Raw genomic sequence first — 21,511 nt, 5'->3', positions numbered from 1 at the left:
CCTGAAAACTACATGAAGTCATCAATTGTAGTAGTACTCTGTTGTGTAAATGTACCACATTTTCTTTATCTGTTCTTCAGTTGAGGGACATCTAGGCTGTTTTCAGCTTCTGGCTATTACAAATAATGTTATTATGAGCATTGTTGAACAAATGTCCTTGTGGTATGATTGAGCATCCTTTGGGTAAATGCCCAAGAGTAGTATCACTGCATCTTTAGGTAGATTGATTCCCAATTTTCTTAGAAACCACAATAATGATTTCCAAAAAGGCTGTATAAATTTTTACTCCCACCAGAAGTGTTTTGATTACAAACGGGGGCTACCACACTGCTTTTAACCCTTTCTTCTCTTGTTTGTTTCTTCAAGTAGATTTTAGATTGAGTGATGGTGGGGATTTTTATATTTAGTAGTTGGCTCCATTACAAATGTCTGTGTACCACAAATAGCACTCTAGCAATTATTAAGCTGGAGATTATTTCAAAATAATCTGAAAGCCCAATTGTTTCATTGATGAATTTTTTTAGCACTATAATTTTCCAAGTTAAGGAGCCAACTTCCATGTATTCAAGCAGACTTAGTCATACAAAAACTTTAAAGTGAAAAATCCAGTATAAAATGCTGTCTTATGCATAACTATCCACTGGTTTCATGGCTTCAAGTTTTAAGTTTTCAACCATATGAAATGGTGTGGCAAAGCTATGAGCATTCAGTGAAGGACTGGAAAGGAAAGGAAAACCTTTCCCCATGTGTTTAAAAAAAAAGGTGACTACTCTTCAATTAAAAATTCTCAAAATGGAATCTCTTCAAATTCAATGCCACTGGCGACAAACAACAGTCAGGAGACATTACATAGATGGCTTTTGCTCCATTCAATTGCCAGTGACAACTTAATCACCAGAGTATTTTTATTAGTATAGTTATCTTTTTTGTTAATGCTCTGACTTCAAAGTTGTTTCAGATTTAAGTGCTCTTTTTAAAACCATTTTCTAGAAGCCCTGTTATCTATAGCATTTAGTTTTCTAAGAAAACAAGACAAAACAACAACAAAGAATATCTAGAGCTTCTCTAGGAAGACATATATGACATTATAGCAGGAGGTATTACACCTCTCCTTTGTTTAAATCTGCATTGCATTTAGTTTGATGTTAGGTACATAATATATGCTTAGCAAATACTTGTTTACTTTTGGTCATCTGTTGACTTATAAATATTTTGCTGTGACCTTGGAGTTATTTTCTCATTCTTTTTTCTAGTTTGAGTTCCTTTTAGTTTTTCTACGAATGGCAGGCTGTTTAGATGAGGGTAATGGATGGCTTTAAGGTCAGTCTGAAGAAAGATACTTTTCTTTATTCTAATATCTGACTTGGGACTTGATGCTATACTCATGAGAAACTAGAGACAGGCTAACCAATAGATCTAAAGTATACTTTTGATACTCTAGTTGATGGACATTCTCTCCTCCTTTCTTTGGCTCCAGGAAAAGACAAGGTCTTTCCCCCACAAGCCTGTTTGTGCGTCACAAGAAGGAAAAAAATTAAAGGAATGTAGGTGAAATGAGATCAGCCCTAAGACAGCAGTTTGCTGAAGGGCTAGGTTCACAGTTAAGGGACAAAGCATCTTTGCCCGAGGCTACTGTTTTCTTTTTTGTGTGTTAGTTTCCAAGAGAGACCAATGACCCTGATTCCCTCAAAAAGGAAAAAAGATTGCTGTGTGTGTATTTCCTTTATAATTTAATTTTCACATTAAATAGGGCAAAATGCTGAAAACCAAAACCAAATGACAGGGTCTGAGATAACCACAATAAAGCCAAATGTAAGTTGCATTAGGGACATACTTTTCCAGTTTTTGTAGAGATTATAGATCTTTTGTAGGTGTCTAATTGGTTAGCAAATGGAGCTTAGTCCTTCCTGAGGACAGTGAAAGCCAACATTGCATTCAAAACATATCAATTCAGTTTCAAGTAAGTTCATATATACACATCATAGAGAAATAACTCATGTAACAATGCCTTTCCCTCCCTCCACTTTTTAAAACAACAGTGATCTATACAAGTAGGAGATTTCATAATTGTTCAGATAGCAATGTTTCCTATTTATTTATTTGGTTTTCTGGGATGGGTTCTTACTAGGTATCTTTGGCTGCCCTGAAACTTGCTATTTAGACCAGGCTGGCCTCACACTCACAGAGGTCTACTGGTTTCTGTTTGCTAAGTGTGCCCTTATGCCCTGCTGTGTCTCCTCTTGCAACAATCCTCCACTTTAGGTTTTTGTTTGTTTGCTGAAATTACGAAATTACGGGGTCTCTTAACATGCTACCATTGGTTCCTTTGCCTTCGTGGAGTGCTTTCTGTGCTTGTTTGTACAGCAATTGGTCAATACATTTTTGTTAAATACCTTTCCCAGTAGTCTGAGAGCTCCATGACAGTAAGCTTCATTTGTAGTATGAGGTTGCTGGTACTTAATGACTTTAAGCAGACTTTTAACAGTTAGCTCAGACCTTATCTTCTTCAGGAAGGTGCTCTTGTGCCTCTTTCATATATACTCCATAGGTTTCCTGTCACCTATTTTTGTCCCATGATGGAATTCAGTTAGCCTGTTTCTTCCAGTAGCCTAAAGGGTAAAAATTAGGTCCGCTTTAGCCTTCCAACACAAATCACTTTTTATACCATCTGGCATAGCAATATTTGCTGAAAAGATTATTGAGCAATGCTTAAACTTGGTGTCCTTTTGCTTTGATCCTTACCCACATTTCTTCTACAGGAAGTATGTAAAAATGTTGGTCATATCATTCATTATGTTTCTATAGCAACTTTAGTTTCTTACTCAGTATTTCATGTGGGGTGACATTTAGATAAATTCACCTGTGTATGTGTATAAGGAGTGAATTAAAAAACATACATAATATTCGAAGCTGTGCATGAGCTTCAAGAAAGCAAATGTATCTTGGAGCTTCTGTCCATTGTATCCGAGAGCATACACTTTCTTGCTGCTGTCCTTGGGGAGCTGGCTACTTCAGGAACACAGACATCCTATCCCCATGATTAAAAAGAAACAGCGATAAAGACGAAGCTGGGATTTGAGCTTTTTTGAGATACCTAAAATCGTTTCGCTCTATTCTTCAAGTTACTTGCATCACCACACCCATATGATGGCCAAATTCATCCTAATGAATGATCACTATATTCATTCTGCTACAAATTCATTTCAGCATAACTATTTTCAAATTGAATTGTAGAAGACCAAAAGGCCCCACATCCCAAAGTTATCTTGGTCATTAACAGGGTTATTGACATGTTTATGGACTTGGTGTTTAATCTTTATTACACGAGTCTTCCCCAGTACTTGGCCCTAATTCTGTGATGGCTTGTGGTTCCTTCAAACTCTTTTGGAAAATTTCCTTTGGAAAAGAATGGGGAAATCTAGTTCCCGAGGATGAAAAAGTAGGGACAGTGCATGGGCTGAGTACTATGTATGCTGCTTGCTAGTGCTACATAAAATCACTAGAAGTTGTCTAGGGACTTATCTTTTAAACAAAGCTTTGAAATACATGATAAAACTTACTCTTCACAATAACCCTAAACCTAAACTAGCTTGGGAAATCAAAGATAGGACTCAGCTCAATAGAAAACTGTAAAGAGGTGCTCCGGTTAAAGAGCCTAATATCACCCTAAGGATTACTTGGTGAGGCACTAGTGGCTTTAACCACTAATAACCTGGGAAGAAAGAAATGACTGTATTTCTTTGGCCACAATGCAATCATGGTAAAAGAAGCACCCACTCTTTCCACTTTGACCCATACAATCTGTCTAGGCAATTAATCAGAACTCCCAGTGGTTTTCCTACTAGTTGCCTTGCTAATTAAACCTTCCCACAGAGTGTAGCAAGAGCACACTCCCTGAGGGCCCTCTGACTAAGGGAAGGTATATTGACCAACACTAGTGAAAGCTGAGACTCAGTTGGCCTCATCAGTAAAATGCACAAGAGAATCTCCCCACTCAGTTTCCCTGTCTCTAAAATGGGCTCTCCTTTATCAGTCTAGACTAGTTCCCTTCCTTTTGGTGTTAGGCTATCAGGAAGTGAAATCAGTGCTTAACCACAGCAGAATGTCCTCTGTTAGGCTCCAGTCACCGCTCCGGGCATGCTCAGTAGCCCGGGCAGCTCAGCACCAAGAGTAGGAAGAGGCTTTTGCCCGCCTGGGCGACCGTCAGCGGGCACTTTGATGAATCACGTGTGTTGAGGCCTTCTTAAAGAGATAGGCACCTACTTTTCCTCCACCCTAAACACCGCCCCGAGGGCGGAGGCGGCCGTGGTGATTGCAGCTGCTTAGGGGCAGGGCTTGCCCCAGCGCCCAGTGGTGGCACCGGCGTGGTTGCGTCGGGGTTGCCTGGGATTGGGGAGACCCGGGGGCCTGGGAGCGGTGCTTGGCGGGCAACCCTCTCTGTCCGTGGACGCGGGACATCCGGAACGCTCCGAGGGGCTTTTGCCCTTGAGGAGACTTGGGGTTCCAGGGCGGCAGGTGACAGGGCCAGAGAAAGATGGAGCAGCTTGGGGCGGCGGCGTCGGGAGCTGGAGGCGGCGGCGACGAACCCGGCGTGGGCCGGAGCAACAAGCGGAGCGCAGGGAACCGGGCGGCCAACGAAGAGGAAACGAAAAACAAACCAAAATTGGTAAGTATTCCCGCAACCCCAGCCAGCCTCGGGGACCCGAGAGCCCCGAATCGTCCGGCCGTGGAACATGCAGGGGACCCGGGCCCCCCTCCCAGCTGCAACCGCGCTCTCACCGAGCAACTCGGGGAACGGAGACAGCATGGGGGCGGAAGAGTACCCCTTCTCCACTTAACCCGGCCCTCTCTCGTGTCAGCTTGTGGAGGAGAAAGGCCCCACCCCGACTTGGGGACACCCCGCGTGGCGTCCTAGAGTACTGGGTATGGCTGTTTGTCTAACTTGTGGGCGCGAATCTTGTTTTCGGGATTCCATTTCAGCTCCCACCTCTTGTCAGTTGTTGTTTGGTCTCTTAACACTTGGGGTCCTGGGCAGGGGAACCTCCCTCAGCTCCTTTTCAAACCCATTGGAGCCCACTTACAGCTACGTAAATCAAGACAAGCATGACATAGGTTTCCCAGTCCTTCGACTTTGCCAGAAATCCAAGGAAGAGGCGCCTGCGTGCATTCCCCCCACCATGTGCTCGCTCAAGAAACATTTCTTTGGAAGCATGTGGCTCGAGGGGAGCGTGGGAGTTGGAGGCTATGGGAGGCCCTTCACCCCCAATAGCCTGCCACAATGTTTCTACTTGGTTGAGAATGCTCAAAAGCAGTCATGTACCCCTATGTGTCTGATAGTCCTGACAGTGTGGACAAGTAGTAGTAGTTAATTTCCTGCTAAAAGGCAAGACATCTATGGGGCCTGGTGTTAGGTTGGGAAATACTGGGGTTTCTTCAGCTCATCAGTTAAAAGGGTTCCTCTTTCTGTAAACTTTCTACTTTCAGTGGAATGTGGAGAAAGGGGTTACCAGCACAGATTCAGCAAATAAACTTTACAGTCTTTCATGAGCCCTTTTAGCAGAAGATTCTTAGTCCACATGTTGCATATCTATATTTCAGCTGTGAGCAACAACTTGATTATAATAGAAGAGAGGGTGAGACTGTGACATGCAACTCAAACCATTTCCTGTGGCATTCGGCCATTTGGTCTGGACTTGCACTTCTCTTTTGGCTCCTATTTGCTTTCCTATTACAGACTGTCCATACAGGGAAACTGTGTTCAAACATTAGGACATACGAAGGCTTCCATTATGTGGGAAAGGACTTGGGCTAGGTTAATATTACAAATTCAAAATGTCATCAATTCCATACAAACCCAGAGAGTTCTAGATATTACTTGCTTAAAGTGCTCTATTACCCTAGCCTTTCTTTACAAATAAAGAAACTGAGTCACACCTGTTTTTGACTTGTCTACACTATCATAGTTAGTGCCTGCATCCTATTGAATTCGAGAAAACAGTTCTGAGTGTATTGATAGAGTTGAATGTATTTCAAGTTTTTTTTCCTTTTTTTTCTTTTTTGTTTCTTTTTGATCCAAGTTCTTTCTATATAGTTCTGGCTATCCTGGAACTTGCTAAGTAGACTAGGCTGAACTTGAACTCACAGACATCCTCCTACTTTGGCCTCCTGAGTATGTGAGCCATCATGCCCAATCAAGTAGTTGAAGTTTTTAATGAACTGACTTTGAAGTTAACCAGTTTGTGGTTAAAAAAAAAAAAAAAAAAAAAGTCATCTTACTTCTTTCCTGCTCCATTTGCCCCAGTCAGTCCAGACTGCTGTGATCAGCAATAAAAAGTTTAATTCAAAAGAAAAGTTAAGGGATATTTTCCATAGTAGTTTTATACATCTAGTAAGGATACTAAAAGAAAAACATTTATCTCTATTAATAAGAACACCATGGTAATATTCTTTCCACTCTTTGGTTGTTTGTCCAGTTTCATCTTTTATGTTTTACCTGATTTGACAAGGTAACTAGATGACTATGAGATAGCATCACTTTCAGTTCCTAGCTAATTTCACTGTTCCATAGTGAACATAGCTTGATGCAGTAGATCAAGTATTGGAACCCTGAACATAATATTGACTTGAATTTTCTTTTTACCCCTCCAGTATATTTTTGAACTTTGCATAATTTCTATAAGCCAACATGTCACACTAATGAAAGTAGGAATGCAGTATGGCACATTTTAAGACAAACAATTTGACTGAACAGTATGATTTGGTAAACTTTTAGGAAAGAGTTCACCTGAGATTTTTAACAGGATTTTAAAACATCATTCTATATATTATGTATCATTATAATAATTTCCGAATATGAGTGTGTGTAAAGGAGTCCTGTATGAAAACAAGACAGCTGTATGGCAATAGAAATTATTTGTCTGGGTTGTTGTGCTGTTAAGGGTTCAAAACTCTTCAAAATATATGAAAAAATTTTGGGATGTTAATTTTTTTTTTTTGTTTCATGGCTTTTAAGTTTCTTACAAGCATCCATGATTTGGAGGAAAAAAAAAAAAAGAAGTGTTTCAGTTCAAAAGGCAGCAAAGGAGGTGACAGCAGGGGACTTGAACACCTTGAAGAAAGAAAAGAAAGCACTGGGGACAAGGGAGAGCCATACAAGGATGGCTGATGAAATACAAAGTTTAGATCACAATATCTATATGCTGTTCAGCTGTGGTGGAAGTTTCTGCCACATTACAAAATTTACTGGATCACTGTAGCCTAATTTTAAAAAAAAAACTATATGCATTTAGATACAAGGTATCTCATTTAGTTGAGCATATATTTAGAAAAATGAGAATATAGGGTGTATTCTTTTCCAGGCAAAGTGACTTTTAGATCCTCAGCTTATCGATGGCTATCAGTGAGAAGTTTTTCACATTGGTCATTCAGAACTGTAATGACTTCTGTTCAAGGTTGTGTGAGTCAAATTTTAACAGAATTCACTTCATTTTTTTTTCAGACATGTATCCTCTTAATGAGCCCCCTTCTCCATCCAAACAGTCATATGTTTATCTGTCTATTAGTGAAGGCAGTTCATTCAGTAACACAAGGCATTTTAAATAATATATTGGTATTAGAGTTTTGGGTTCTATATAACTTTCGGATTAGGCCCAGATTGTAACATGCTATTAACTGGCATGATTGTTCATTTGATTAGTAATTTGATGTCAACCATGACTTGTTTTTTGTTTAACTGAATAGGAGAGTATCCTAGAGAAGTGTAAGTGAGAAACTCTTATCTTGTATCTCACACATTTAAAGCAATGTTTTAATCATTCAGAGGATGCAATGTTGGAGTTAAACAGTTCAGTTGGTATAGTGCTTGCATGCAAACATGAGGACTGAGTTTGATGCCCAATAATATGGTATAAAGCCTGGTTTGGTGGCACACATTAGTTATCCCAGTGCTGAGGGTAGGACAAGGTAGGCCTATCCTTGGGGCTCACAGGACATCTAGCTTAATCTAACCAAAGGGGTACCATATTACTTTGAAAGAGACTCTCAAAAAAAAAAAAAAAAAAAAAAAAAAGGAAATTCCTTCTGATGAATGGCTGTAAGATTGATCTCTGGCTTCTACAAATGTGGGCATATACCAGCAAATACACATACACACACACACACACACACACACACACACACACACACACACACACACACACGAGAGAGTGAGAATTAAGAGGACATTTCAAAAGTGTATCTTCCATCACAAGATGGTGGATATAGAAAAGCCTCACACTAGTTGGAAATTTTATATTTTAATTTTCTGCTTGTATAATTTCTGATGTTTTTCCTTTACTTTTTCCTTTACAGTGAAATTAAGTTAATAACTTTTTCTGATAGGTGTGAGAGGTAGATTGAAACCGAAATTAGAGTGTTTAGCTGTTAACTAAAAGTTCATTATAGTAGCACACTAATATTCTGGTTACTATGTAACTGAGTATTTGCTTATTTTTTTTATAATTGAAGAATTATGTTTTAATTTTAAATAATGTTTTGAGCTTAATGGTTTTATGTACAGAATTATGTACACCAAACTTCCACATTTGGTGAAAAGCAGTATTCATAGTCAGTGATAATGGTGCATACCTGTATTTCCAGCATTCTTGAAGTAGGAACATCTTACATTTGAGGCCAGCTTGGGCTATAGAGTGAGGCCTTGTCTTAAAATAATACTCCTAGTCCAGTGAAGCAGATAGGGGAGTTAATTATATAGAAGTGCTATAAAAATGTCACAGAGGGGCATTTCAGTTAAATTGGATTTTGGTTTTTTTTTAAGGATTTTTTTTTTTTTTTTAGACAGGGTTTCTTTGTATGTATCCCTGGTTGCACTGGAACTTGCCCTGTTGACCAGGCTGGTGTCTAACTCAGAAATATGCCTGGCTCTGCCTCCCAGGTGCTGGGATTAAAATGTGTGCCACCACTGCCCAGCCAAATTGGATTTTAAAGCTATCTCTTTGTGTATTTATGTATTAAGGTATAGGGCCTTCTTTCCCAAGTGCTGCATCTGGGACAATGCTGCAGAGCTCAGTCTGGTGGTGAGGATGGGGGAGAGCTGGCTGGCTAGCCAACCCTGCGACTACCCAGCTACAGAACTATGGCTATGAGTTGGCCCTTCCCAGCATCTACTCCATGATCTGCTGGAGCATGTGAAGGGGCTGGGCCTGTAGATCCAAACCTACAGGATCTAAGTTCTCTATGACATAGGGCAACAACAGGATATCCAAGAGCAGTCCCCGTGATGGTCCAGTACAGATAGTGCAGCAGAAGCCAGAGGCCTGAAACCAGACCAATGACTCATTGCAATGAACACTTGCAAGTAAAGATATATGGAGTAAAGGGTTTACTGAGTGACTCACCAGGCCACACTGCAGTTTCCACAATGAGATTTTTCTTTCTTTTTTTTTCTTGTAAATTTTATTTTTGGGGTGGGGGCTTTCAAGGACAGAGGGCAGATATGAAGACATGGGGAGATGAATGGGATCATGATAACACGATGAGAAAGCCACAGAGAATAACTAGGAAATTAAAAAAAGAGAACGGTTTTAGTAGTAGACGTGTGCACCAAGGTTCGAACAGGGTTTGATTTAAGAATTGGAGAGAAAGGCATTCTAGATAAAATGTTAGGTAGATGTAGAAATATGCTAATTAAGAATGTTTAACAAGATATGAGTGGCCGAAACAACCAAAAAATCCCCAGCAGAAACAAAAAGAAGTTATATTTATTAGTGGATCTGGCCACAAAGGGATGAGCTGTAGAACTTTGGGTCTTGTGTTGGAGTTTCAACTGTTTTTCCTGAAGGTCAGAGTAAGTTGTTGGGGAGATTAAAAAGGGAAGCTTCCCTGGTTATGTATGTTTTTTATAGAGACATTTTGACTTGTGGAGAATTTCATGGAAAAGTTTGCTGGAATGGAGGGAGAAGGCCAGTGAGGAGGAGCAGAGTGGTATGGTGGAGTTTGCCATTTAGAGTCAAGTTGTTGCTCATGTATGTCCTGCATCCGAATTTCTTTAGTCCTATACTTCCCATTTTCTCTCCCTCCCGACTAGCCAGGGTAGTCTCACCGAACTGGAAGCATTTCTCTTGTTTGTCTGTAATGAATTGCAGTGCTTTCATAGCCCAGCCCCTACCTCAGTGCTCTCTTCCTTTAAGCTTTCATTGGTTATTTCATCTTAATGAATAAGAAGGCTCTTTCTTCTTCTGAACTTTTGGCTGTCATGAGTTTCAGTGTTATGTGCTGATCTTGCTTTACAGAGATTTTCAAGTGCTTCTCTTGCATGGCTCCTCTTTTACGCTTATTCTCGTAAATCAGCCAATAATTATTAGCTAGGGATTTTTAAAATTTTACTTTTATTTTTCTTATTTTACAAATTGATCCCAGTTCTCTCTGTGTCCCTCTCTCCCTCTTTTCCTCCCTCTCTCCCAGCCTCCCATGTTACCCTACTACCCTCCCATCCCATCCCCCCCCCATTCTACATATAGGATGATGCCTTCCAGGAGGGGTCATCAAAATTTGTTAAGTCATTTGGAGTAGTGACTAGGCCCTCCTCCCTCCTGCCTCTAGGATAAGAGGGTATCCCTCCATGGGGAACGTGCTCCCCAAATCCTTCTGTGCACCAGAGATACATCCTGGTTCCACTGCCAGAGGTCCCTTAGACTGCCCAGGCCTTCTAACTGAAACCCATGTTAAGGGATGTAAGGGGGCCTGAGTCAGTCCAGTGCTGGATTACCAACTATCAGTCTGGGGTCCCATTTGCTCCTCCTTGTTCAGGTCTTAGCTAGAGATTTTTGTCTCTGTAGGTCAGATATATTGGGAGTTACATTGTTGAAAAGAGACTTAATAACAACATCAAACCAAACAAAAAATAAAAGTGGTAGTTTTTTTTTTTTTGTTTTGTTTTTTGTTTTTGAGATGTATTTATTTCAGGCTGGCCTTAAACTCCTTATATAGTTTAGGATGATCTTGAACTTCTTACTCATCTGCCTTTACTTCAACTTCTGACATGCTTGCATGCTATATCTGGTTTATGTGGTGCTGAGGACTCAACCCAGGGCTTCATATGTGCTAGGCAAGCACTCTCTAAATTAAGCAATATCCCAAGCCCCAAATTGTTGACTTTTTATGTGTTGTATTTTTGTTAGTATGTACATTTGTATATTATCCTGTCCATTCTTGTGATTCTTTTTCTCCTCTCTCTCTCTCCCTCCCTCCCTCCCTCCCTCCCTCCCTCCCTCCCTCCCCCTCCTCTCTCTCTCTCTCTCTCTCTCTCTCTCTCTCTCTCTCTCTCTCTCTCTCTCTCTCTCTCTCTCTGCTTTGTTTGATCTTGAATTCACTATGTAGCTCCTGAGACTGGCCAATACTGAATTCTGTCTTCCTCCATATCCCAAATACATGGGTTATGGTTTGAGCCTACATGTCTGATTCCTCTGTCTTTTCTCTGAGTTAGAAGTTCAAACAACTTCTAGGGTCATGAGAAACTGCCTCCTCTCCTTGTTTGTTTAGAGTTTTCTGATATCAGAGCCAGAACTCCCATGTAGAGCAATGGTACTGACATTAAAAAGTACCAAATGACAGTTTGCTGTTATTACTAGGAGGCTTCAGATCAATCTAAAAGTGATATGGGCTGTAGAGTCAAAAATTCCAGGTTCCAGTGTCCTTTTTGTCTTTTATTTACTTGCGATCTCTGATGAACACTAATACCAGAAATTTTGGCTCTTTGATTAATGTTTGCCAATCAGAGATATGGTTTCCTGCCTAAAATGATGGGTTGATTTTTGAGACATGGTCTTGCAGTTCTGTTGCCCAGGCTATCTATTAACTCCTGACCTGAGGCGAGCCTCTTGTCAGAGTCTCCTTAGTAGCTTGAACTACAGAAGCATGCCACCTTGTGTGTCTGGTTTGCCAGACAACACGGCTTGGATAAAATACACTAAATATTAAGAACACATTTAGGAGATTCTATAATGTTATAGCCATACTGTTAGCTCCTTATATCACCTGAATCAAATATGGTTATGGAACTGGACCATAGCTCCAAGGTATACATACATCTTGTCCTTTTACTAATCATCCTTTCTTTTGAGCGATTGTAGATGTAGCTGTAACTTTTGTTCACTCATTTATTAAATTTTAGATCCATTTATTTTATATGTATGAGTGTTTTTGATTACATGTATGTGTGTGCACTACATATGTGCCTGGTGTGTGTACAGGTCAGAAGAGGGTATCAAGCCCTCTGGAACTGGAGTTTCCTACGGTTTTGAAACCACCATGTAGGTGCTGCAAAAGAAACTGAGGTCCTTGCAAGGGCAATACATGCTTCCAACCACTGAGAGATCTCTCTATCCCACACTCTAATATTTTAAAGAACATGTCTACTGTTTTCTTTGAACTGATCAATTTCAGGCATTTAAAATTTTTGTTAAAAAATTCAGTAGGAATGTATGACATTCCGTCTTGTCAGGGAGCTTAGTGATCTTGTACAAATAAGGAAACGGAGTCATTCAGGTGTTGTGGGGACTGACTTAGAGATAAGTTTAAAAGCTATCACCTCTATTGTAGAAGTTATCTATAGCACTGAGTCATTATGCTTCAGGAACTCTTAAAAGTAGAAAGTTATTTAATCTCTCACTTCTTTTGTTCCTTTTTAAGCAATTTATAATTATAAGCCTCCTTAGATTTCACTGTACTAAGAACTTTGCCAGTAGCAACATGTCATTTAAGTGAAATGGTACTCATTTCTAACCTGATCTCAAGAACACTGTAAATACCAGCATTCTATGAAAATAGTATATAATAATATATGCTGATTTATATGAATCAGCACATCTGGTTAATATATTACCTGGTAGCCTTATCACTGAAATGATTATTATTGAATACCCAGATTTCTCTTGTTCCTTCTGCCAGATTTGGGAAGTATATTATTTTTTTCTGAAGCCAGAAAAGGCAAAGTGACATAATAACATAGTTGTAATCTTTCTGCTTAACTTGGCCTCTTAACGGTGATACCTATTGTGGAAGACAGCTCACAATTGGTGCATATAAATGTTATACATATTTTCATATGGTTGTTTATTGTGACCCTCAGGACTAGGAAGAAGCATATTCTGTCCAAGTTAAAACTTACTATACCATCAGGCTGAATCTGGTTTATTATTAAATGATATACTTTGACCATAGTTTTAAGAAGAACCTTAACTGAATCTGAATACTTGCTTTGAAGGTGGTGGCCTAGGGAAGAAGGTATTGCTGCCTTTTTCTGAGAAATAATGCAAAAACCACATTTTTTAAAAAACTCATCACCATTTGCACTGTCTTTCATTTAGTGAAGATGTTTGTTGAATTGCTCTGGATAAAGGGTACTCCAATGCTGCCAACAACATGGCTAAATTGGCCTCCCATTTCTATCTTTGGTCTCTATACAGTGGTACCTCTCATAAGTGAGAAGCTTCTGATTGATTCATAGAAGCTAGGTGCAAGACAAACACAGCATTAGGAAGAAATTACTCACAAATGGCCAGTGACTCAGTCACTAGTAATTGTGATGCTTGCCTAAGGGATGGGAATGTTTGATTACAGTCCTTTATTTTTGAGAATATCATATAGCTCAAGCTGACATCACACTTTCTGTGTAGTTGAGGGTAATTGCGGACTTTGCAACATCCTGCCTCTGCCTCCTGAATGCCGCAACTACTGACATGTGCCATTAATACTCAGTTTATGAGACAATAGGAATTAAGCCTATGGCTTCATGAATGGGAGCCAAACACTTTATCACCTGAGCTACTGCATCAGCCCACAATGTTTTTTTAAACAAGATATTTGTTGTGATGATTGTTTATAGACAGCCACATGTTTTGGTAAATGTTCAGTCAATATTTTGAGGAATTTTCATTGTACACCTAATTTGTTGTTAACAAGAGAAATTAAAATTAGGTTGAAAATAGTTTAAAACTTAGTAAAAATACTAGAAAGAGTATGTAATGTGGTGATCTACCATTAATTACTCAGACAGAGTAGTTAGTTCTCTAAATTTACTTATTTTTCCTTTGTCTTTTCCTTGGTAGAGGATTTTAATTCACACTCCAGATGTCATTTTGTTTTCCTACTACAGACTTTAGTGTGCATCTCTAAAAATTACTGAGTTCTTAAGAAAATCACTATGCCACTGTCACATCTTTAAAATATTCATACAATCCTTGATATTATCCAGTGTTCAACCCATAATCAAGTATCCTCAATTACCTCAAAATTAATTAGATTTTTAATCTAGTGTATGTGTAATTAATATATATAGCATCAAACTACTTACATAAATATAGCTCTAAATAATGTTAAAATCTTCACAGTTAATCTACATAAATAAGGTAGTTTCACATTTGTCTGTAATTCCGTAAAAGTATCTATTAGAGTTATCTTTACAAGTGTCGGTAGACTGGAATAGCTACTCTATACCATAAACAATAGATCAAATTTAGACATCTGATTTCACTGCCTTTATGTGGACAGTGGAAGAATTTTCCTGCCAAAGAAATTTTGTAGATAGCCAAATGAGAAAATATTATTTAATTGTATGCATATAAAAGATTCATACAGTGTTTTGATACGTGCATACACAATAACATGTTCATGTTTAGATTACTACCTCTAGTTTTGTTTGTTTGTTTTTTGAGACAGGGTTTCCTCTGTGTACCCCTGGATGTGATGGAACTCACTCTGTAAACCAGGCTGGCCTCAAACTCATAGAGATCTATCTGCCTCTGCCTCTGGAGTGCTGGAATTAAAGGTGTGTGCCAACCCCCCTCCCCCAGTTTACTAACTGTATTGTTATTACCAAATAAATGCTAATTTGTCGTCTCAGATGGCTTTCTTTGAAATAAATGCTAATTTGTCGTCTCAGATGGCTTTCTTTGTTATTTAGCCATACTCACATACACTAGATGTGTATGTAATTGACCCTACCAATGAACCTTTGCCAAAGAGTCAGAATTGTCAGTTTTTAAACCAGATTATGTTAATGAGGCTACAGTGTTGCAGAGGAGTGAAGTGGCTACACATGGGCAAATGGTCTAGTTCTCCACAGACTGGTGTAAGAAATTGTAGAACCAGTACTCTTTAGATACCAGTTTGGTGCTGGTACAGGGCTGAAAGGCAGTGGGTGTATAATTTCTCTAACTTTGGGAACTTTTAAATAACTTCATTCTCGTACTCCATGCCTCCTCTTTATCTTCTTGACTGAGTAGTTACTGACCCAGTCAAGTGAATGACTGCCCTCTTAAAATGTAAATGAGTGATAATTGTTGGAGCTCCTTACATAGCTGAGATTCTCTCTTTGTTTTGCTTTATATGTAATTATGTATATTTGTGTATTCGTATGTGCTCATGAGTATACTGCTTCCCTGGAGATGGATTTATAGGTATGTGTGAGCTGCCAGATGTGGCTCCCCTGAAAGACTAGTAAGTTACCTTAACAGCTGAGCCACCTCTCCAGTCTTCTAGAATAGGTATATTTCATTTATTATTCATTTCGAATAGGCATATTATGTGTATACCTATGTAATATATTGCACCTGACTGTTTTTGGTTTTGAATTCTGAAATCCTCACATATGGATGACTTTGTCCTTGAGGTTCAACTAAGGCCCTGCTATTTCTGTACACCTCACATTGATTTACTTGACATTATTTTTTCAAAGAGCTTTATATAGTCACAGATCATATGGATAAGATTGTACTTTTTTGAAGTTTGTATTGTAACTTGCATGTATCACCCATTATACAACTCGAGAACATACAGAATTCTAAGATGTGATTGGCAGAGACAGAGCTTCTTATAATATGCTCTACAGTCTTGTACCTTTTCAGAAGCGTCTGTGTGTATATAAAACATTTGAGAGTGAAAATAACCTTCCTTAGGTTGCCCTCATAGATTGTTGGTCTTTGGGACTGCAGTAGCTTACATTTTCCCCTCTTTGGTTGGATAGCTAATGGTCTCTAAATGTAAGAATTAGTTTACTATGACATGGTGGGGGGGGTCTGAATTTCATTCATGTTGAGTGACTCAGATTATCTACGTATTTTTTTTTTCTAAAACAGAGTGTATCTATGTTCTGTGATCTCTAAATTCTTACACTTTCCCACTACAGCCTATAGTTGTTCTTTCAAACTGTTTTCAGATTCTCTTGTGAGATCTGGAGCCTCCATTTTTATATAAGCTGAGTTGTCCTGAGACTACATCCTAAATTTTAAGTAGCTGTGTCTCTATATCCAATGAAATGAGGCTTTAATTGTAACTGAAAGTAGGGATTTGTACAGGGCTGTAACTCCAGTTTTTGTCACTTGTCCTTCCAGTTCTGCTATAGCTAATTGTGGATCAAGTTATATTATTGTATTACATTGCAGATCCTGGCTTTTAACTTCCTCCTTCCTTTAAAATAATTTACTTGAATGTTCCTAGTACTGAAGATCATATGCCCTGTAATGTTTATTAGTTATTTTTTGAAGACAGTACAAGTTTTCAAGACCTTGAATTATGTCTCATAGGATCTGAAAGTAGATCTGAAAGTACTTCCTTTGGCAGAGTGGAAATGAGCTAAGTAGGATGTGTATGCCAACTTATTGTTTAAAGGAGCTTCTTCCTGGCTATTTCAGGAGATTTCTTAGAAATGAACTAACTTTAAAGTGTATTTATGGCCACATCATTAAAACCAACCAACCAAATAAACAACAACAAAACCCCCCCAAAAATTTTTAGCTATCAGTTTGTTCTGTACAACAAGGTGGTCGAAATAGATGACCTGCATGGGCTTTGTTCAGCTTCTGTATATTAAGGATTAAAGATTATTGAGAAATGTAATCTGCCTTAACACAAATGCACTACATGTAGATTATAGTTATATTAAAAGTGGGAAATATGAAAGAATGCTGTTTAGGTTGAATATTAACAGTTGAATATTCCATCTAACTTTATAGTTTTGTTTCTAGGATCTGAGTTATTGTATCCAGTGAAGGCAATAGCAACACTCTTTTATCCATATATTTCCCTCTAAAGAGTATTACCTTAATTTTAGATGATTCTAGGCATTGAGGCATTTCTGTGGTTCATTAACCAAATAAATTACTCAAGCTATTGAGAGATAATTCAGTGATACTCAATCTCATAACTCTTGTTACTTTTCTGAGTTCATTGCATGTATTTGTGAAGCCCTTTACAAAGATGGCTTGGGGAATGATTCCTCAGGCCTGGCAGAGGAACCAAGCTTCATGCCTAATATGCATGTCTGGTAGCTCACAACTGCCTGTAACTCCAGAAATCCAGTGTCCTTTCCTGGCCTCTTTGAGCAGTAGCACTCAGGTGCACATACCACCCCCATGCTTATAGATAAAAATAAATCTTTAAGAATCATACAAAGTGTAGGATTTCAAACTATATACAAACTTCCAGTTTCACAGATGATTACAGAATACCTAAAACTTAGAGGTCAGAGAGAAAGAATACTATCACTGAAAAAGTAATAGCAATGTGTCAACACAATACTCAGGTTCACCATAATCTTAGGTCCCATAGAGTAGACTTGGATGATGGGTACAGGAAGTGAGTTGTATTATAGTAGAGGAACACTTGAGGGGTTTGTTACTTTAATAGTGACAAGCTCACAGCCTGGTCTTTGCTGGTTTTGGGAGATGTTACCTCATTCTGAAAATCACTTGCTACAAACAAAGCCCTGGGAAGTGGCCTGTATAAAATCCCAGCAGCATCTTTCAGTCTTGACATACAGAGCAGTAATGTACAAGGATGTTCTAGGATTGATGGCGGATTGTCTCCTTCTGAATATTAACACATTTCATCCTGACAGACATCAGTTTGTAGGGAACAAGAAAGGCTCAGAGCAGCTCAGTAACTTGCCGGAGACTCTCAAACAGTGAACTTGGCATTTAGACACAATGTTATTATAAAAATATGTGTTTTTAACACATCATTTTTCTATACTGCCTAAGAGCCTAAACCTTGGGGTTGCTTTAACCTAACCAGAAGACCTAGTAGTACTGTGGACTGGTGATGTTTTGGACCTGGCCTACATTTGTACCTTGTTTATGTATAATTTAGAAGACAGCATTCAGGGGCCATTTGTTTCAATGTTACTGAAAATCCCAAGTTAAAATTCTTTGAATTGCTGCCATGAAATAGTGGGGAAGATATGTGACCATTTGCAAAAATGCCATGGGCACAGAAGTGATGTGCCTGTGGATTTTTAAGGCTACAGGAGCACAGTTCTTAAAAATAGCAGTCTTGGTAGTTTGACCTTTATTACATAATTTCTGAGTCACCTCAAGGCTTGCTGTGCTTTAGTACTGCCATTGATGGTGATACATTTCTTTTTCTTTCTTCCCATTTGTACATTAGTGCACTCTAACAGAACACATGGCAAATCTGTTTGCATTCTTCACTCTGCTCTCCCCTCCCCATTTTCTGTTTGTTTGTGAACTTTTGTGTGAGGCAAAACTGCTTTGGAAAACTAATGCTGTCTCCTGTTACACAAGTACACGATATGCATTGTTTCTTGATTAGGGAAGTGCCAAGAACCACCTACCTTCTCCTGCTGCTTCCTATGTCTGCTTTGCTAAAGATTGGCTGCTATAAAAGTGTGGCATAGTCAGCCAAGTGCAATCTTTTTTAAATTAGTCTGCAGAAATGTTGTGACAAACTATTTTAGCATTGGTGTGTGCCTAGTAAGAGACCTTAGTTGTGGACTTAAAAACCAAATAATTGAGAGTACCTAACGTAGTTTAGGCTCTACTTATCTTTAAGCATCATCCTTCCAAAAAGAAAGTGCCTTTAATTTTAAAAAAACTATAATAGGTAAATTATATCACTAATATTCCATTGTATGCCTGGAGCCTATTTCACACTTATGATCACTATTAAAAATTGATGAGACATAATATTTATGCATTTTATGGGATACCCTATGGCAATTTGACACTTACTAATGTTAATGAGCTAAACATTCCTTGTTGGTTCTTTTCATTGAACTTTTTACCATACTTGAGAGAGAAGGATAGTTATGATGAGAGGGCTAGTAATTAAGCAGATGAAGAATGAAGAATTTTATTGTTTTTTTTTTTCATTTTTTCTATCCTTCAAAATCCATGTACACAGTTACTCTTCCATTGCTGTGATAAAACTACATGTTCAAGGCACCTTATAGAATACAGAGTTTATTTGGGCTTATGTTCCTAGGAAGGTAAGAGTCCATCATGGCAGGAAGACATGGCAGCAAGCAGCGTGCATGTAGTCTGTCTGAAGCAGGAAGCTGAGAGCTCACATCTTCAAATGTAAGCAGGAAGTAGAGAGAGCAAACTAGAAGAGGCATGAGGTTTTAACTTTCTAAGACCATCCCCAGTGACATACTTGACCCCTCAAAGCCATACTGTGCCAAGCTTTTTTTTTTTGGCCCACCGACCAGTTCACAAATCATGACATGGGACTTTTTATTAGTTATGAGTTTAGACTCTCGATAGCTCTTTTAACTTAAAGTAACCATTTATAAATCTACATTTTGCCTTTGGGCTTTTAACCTTCTTTCTTTCTTCATATCTTACTTTTATTATTTCCTATGTCTGGCTGGCTGGTGGCTGACTTGTGGCTGGATCGTGGCTACTTGGCTTCTTGCCCTGGACGTGTTTCTCTCATTTTCTCTTCTCTTCTCTTGTTCATTTTTAGCCTAGATTTCTCCTTTCTCTTACTGCCAGCCCCACCTAGCCATTCTCTGCCTATATATTAGCCATTCAGCTCTTTTTAAAAACAAATCGGGTGCCGAAAGTGGACAAGGTGAAACAAATGCAAAATGTTTTTACATAATTAAACAAATGCAGCATGAACAAAAGTAACAAACCTTTACACAGTTAAAGTCATATTCTGCAGCATAAACAAATATAACACGTCTTTACCCTGTTAAAATAATATTCCACAGCACCATACTGCTTAAACTTCCATAAATTGTGTACCAAGTAAGTGTTCAAATGCTGAAGACTTGTGTGGGGCAGGGGTAGGGCATGGAATCCAATTCAAAACACCTCACCATGTTAGTCCTGGTTGCTCATATTCTCCTTTTATTTTTGACTTCAAATCCAGAAAGCTTTAACATGTGTTAAGGACAAGTACATAAGAAAGGGCATAGGACTCCTCTGTTCCCAAAAGTTTTACATACACACACACACACACACAGAGGCACACACATACATACACATACACACACATGCACTCACACACACACACATAGACATACAGACACACACACACGCACACAGACACACACACATGTACACACAGACACACACACAGACATACACACACACTCACACACACACACACACACACCTTTAGACCATTGGTTTTCTGGGTGTGACAGTTTTAATTCCCAGGAAACATTTAATAATTTCTGTAGACATTTTTTGAGTTTAGAGTTATGAGACAGTGCTAATAGTATATAGAGTACAGCAGCCATGATGATGCTTTATATCCTACAATTCATAGGACATTCCCTGTACACAAAGATGTACTCAATGCAAAATATCAAGGTTGAGACAGACAAATTGAAAGGCTGGAAGACCTTGCTTTAGAACTTCTGACTATTACTGTATTTAGTGTGGAAAAACTCCTGTTGGTAGTCAGACATTCCTGTTTTCTTTTTTTTTTCCCCATTTGTCCTTTGCCCTGTATTGAGATAGGATCAGCTCATCCATGTTTTCAAGGAAGTATCAGTCATGTCATTGGCCCTCACAACTTGTATTCTTATCTTCTTCCTTCCTGCTAATCTAAGCTGGCTGGACTGGACTGTTACCAGCTTTCTGTTATGAATTGCACTTCTTATCACTTATCACATTTCTGACAACTAAGGAAAATGTGTTCTTTTCCTAATGGGGTTAAAAGGTGATTTTCATTTTGCTTATTGCTTGAGCCCTTGCCAGCTCTTGATGCTGCTCATATTTAACACTTCATCTATATGGCTTTTAATTATTTAATTGAGTTGTGGTATTACCATGTTGCTTAGGTTTGTCTTGAACTCATAATCTTATCTGCTTCATCACAAGTGCTGGGATTATTTGTGCTTGTGACCACACCTGATGACCCGTGTGTATTTTATATTCTGTGACATTGACTTCTCTGGTACCTTCTGCTTCTCCACTTGTTAATTTCCAAAGGTCCAGTCCTTCTTCCAGTCCTCACAGATTTCTCACTCTTTCATCTCTCCACACCACTTCAGGTGACAGATTGCCTCCCCAAATACCACCTGCATGTAGCTGATGCCGAACTTCTACTGCCATCAACATCTCAGTTGGAGACTCTGCCATGGCAAGCTCAGGGGATGTTTGGTTTGACTAAACACAGATTAAAAAGGAAAACTATATGACAGTGTTCATTTTAATGTTCTTCTTTGTGAGAAAAAGGAAAATCAATTGTCCCCTCACAT

At 38.8% G+C, this 21,511-nt stretch overlaps 1 protein-coding gene across 2 annotated transcripts in view; it reads left to right on the top strand.

Moving 5' to 3' along the window:
• Window positions 1–4,055: 4,055 nt before the first annotated feature.
• LOC127218258 (protein diaphanous homolog 2-like) overlaps window positions 4,056–21,511 on the top strand; it is an 83,590-nt gene continuing 66,134 nt past the window's right edge. Inside the window, exon 1 of one of the 2 annotated variants that reach the window (XM_051179277.1) lies at window positions 4,056–4,666. In XM_051179277.1, the coding sequence (XP_051035234.1) occupies window positions 4,535–4,666 (132 nt within the window). In that variant the 5' untranslated portion in view covers window positions 4,056–4,534. The remainder of the gene's footprint in view (window positions 4,667–21,511) is intronic. The other variant, XM_051179275.1, reaches the window with a different exon arrangement.

The sequence above is a fragment of the Phodopus roborovskii genome, unplaced genomic scaffold, assembly GCF_943737965.1.
Source record: "Phodopus roborovskii unplaced genomic scaffold, PHOROB, whole genome shotgun sequence".
Classification (NCBI taxonomy): domain Eukaryota; kingdom Metazoa; phylum Chordata; class Mammalia; order Rodentia; family Cricetidae; genus Phodopus; species Phodopus roborovskii.
Note: the sequence above shows the minus strand (reverse complement) of the source record. Positions and strands in the feature narration are given on the sequence as shown.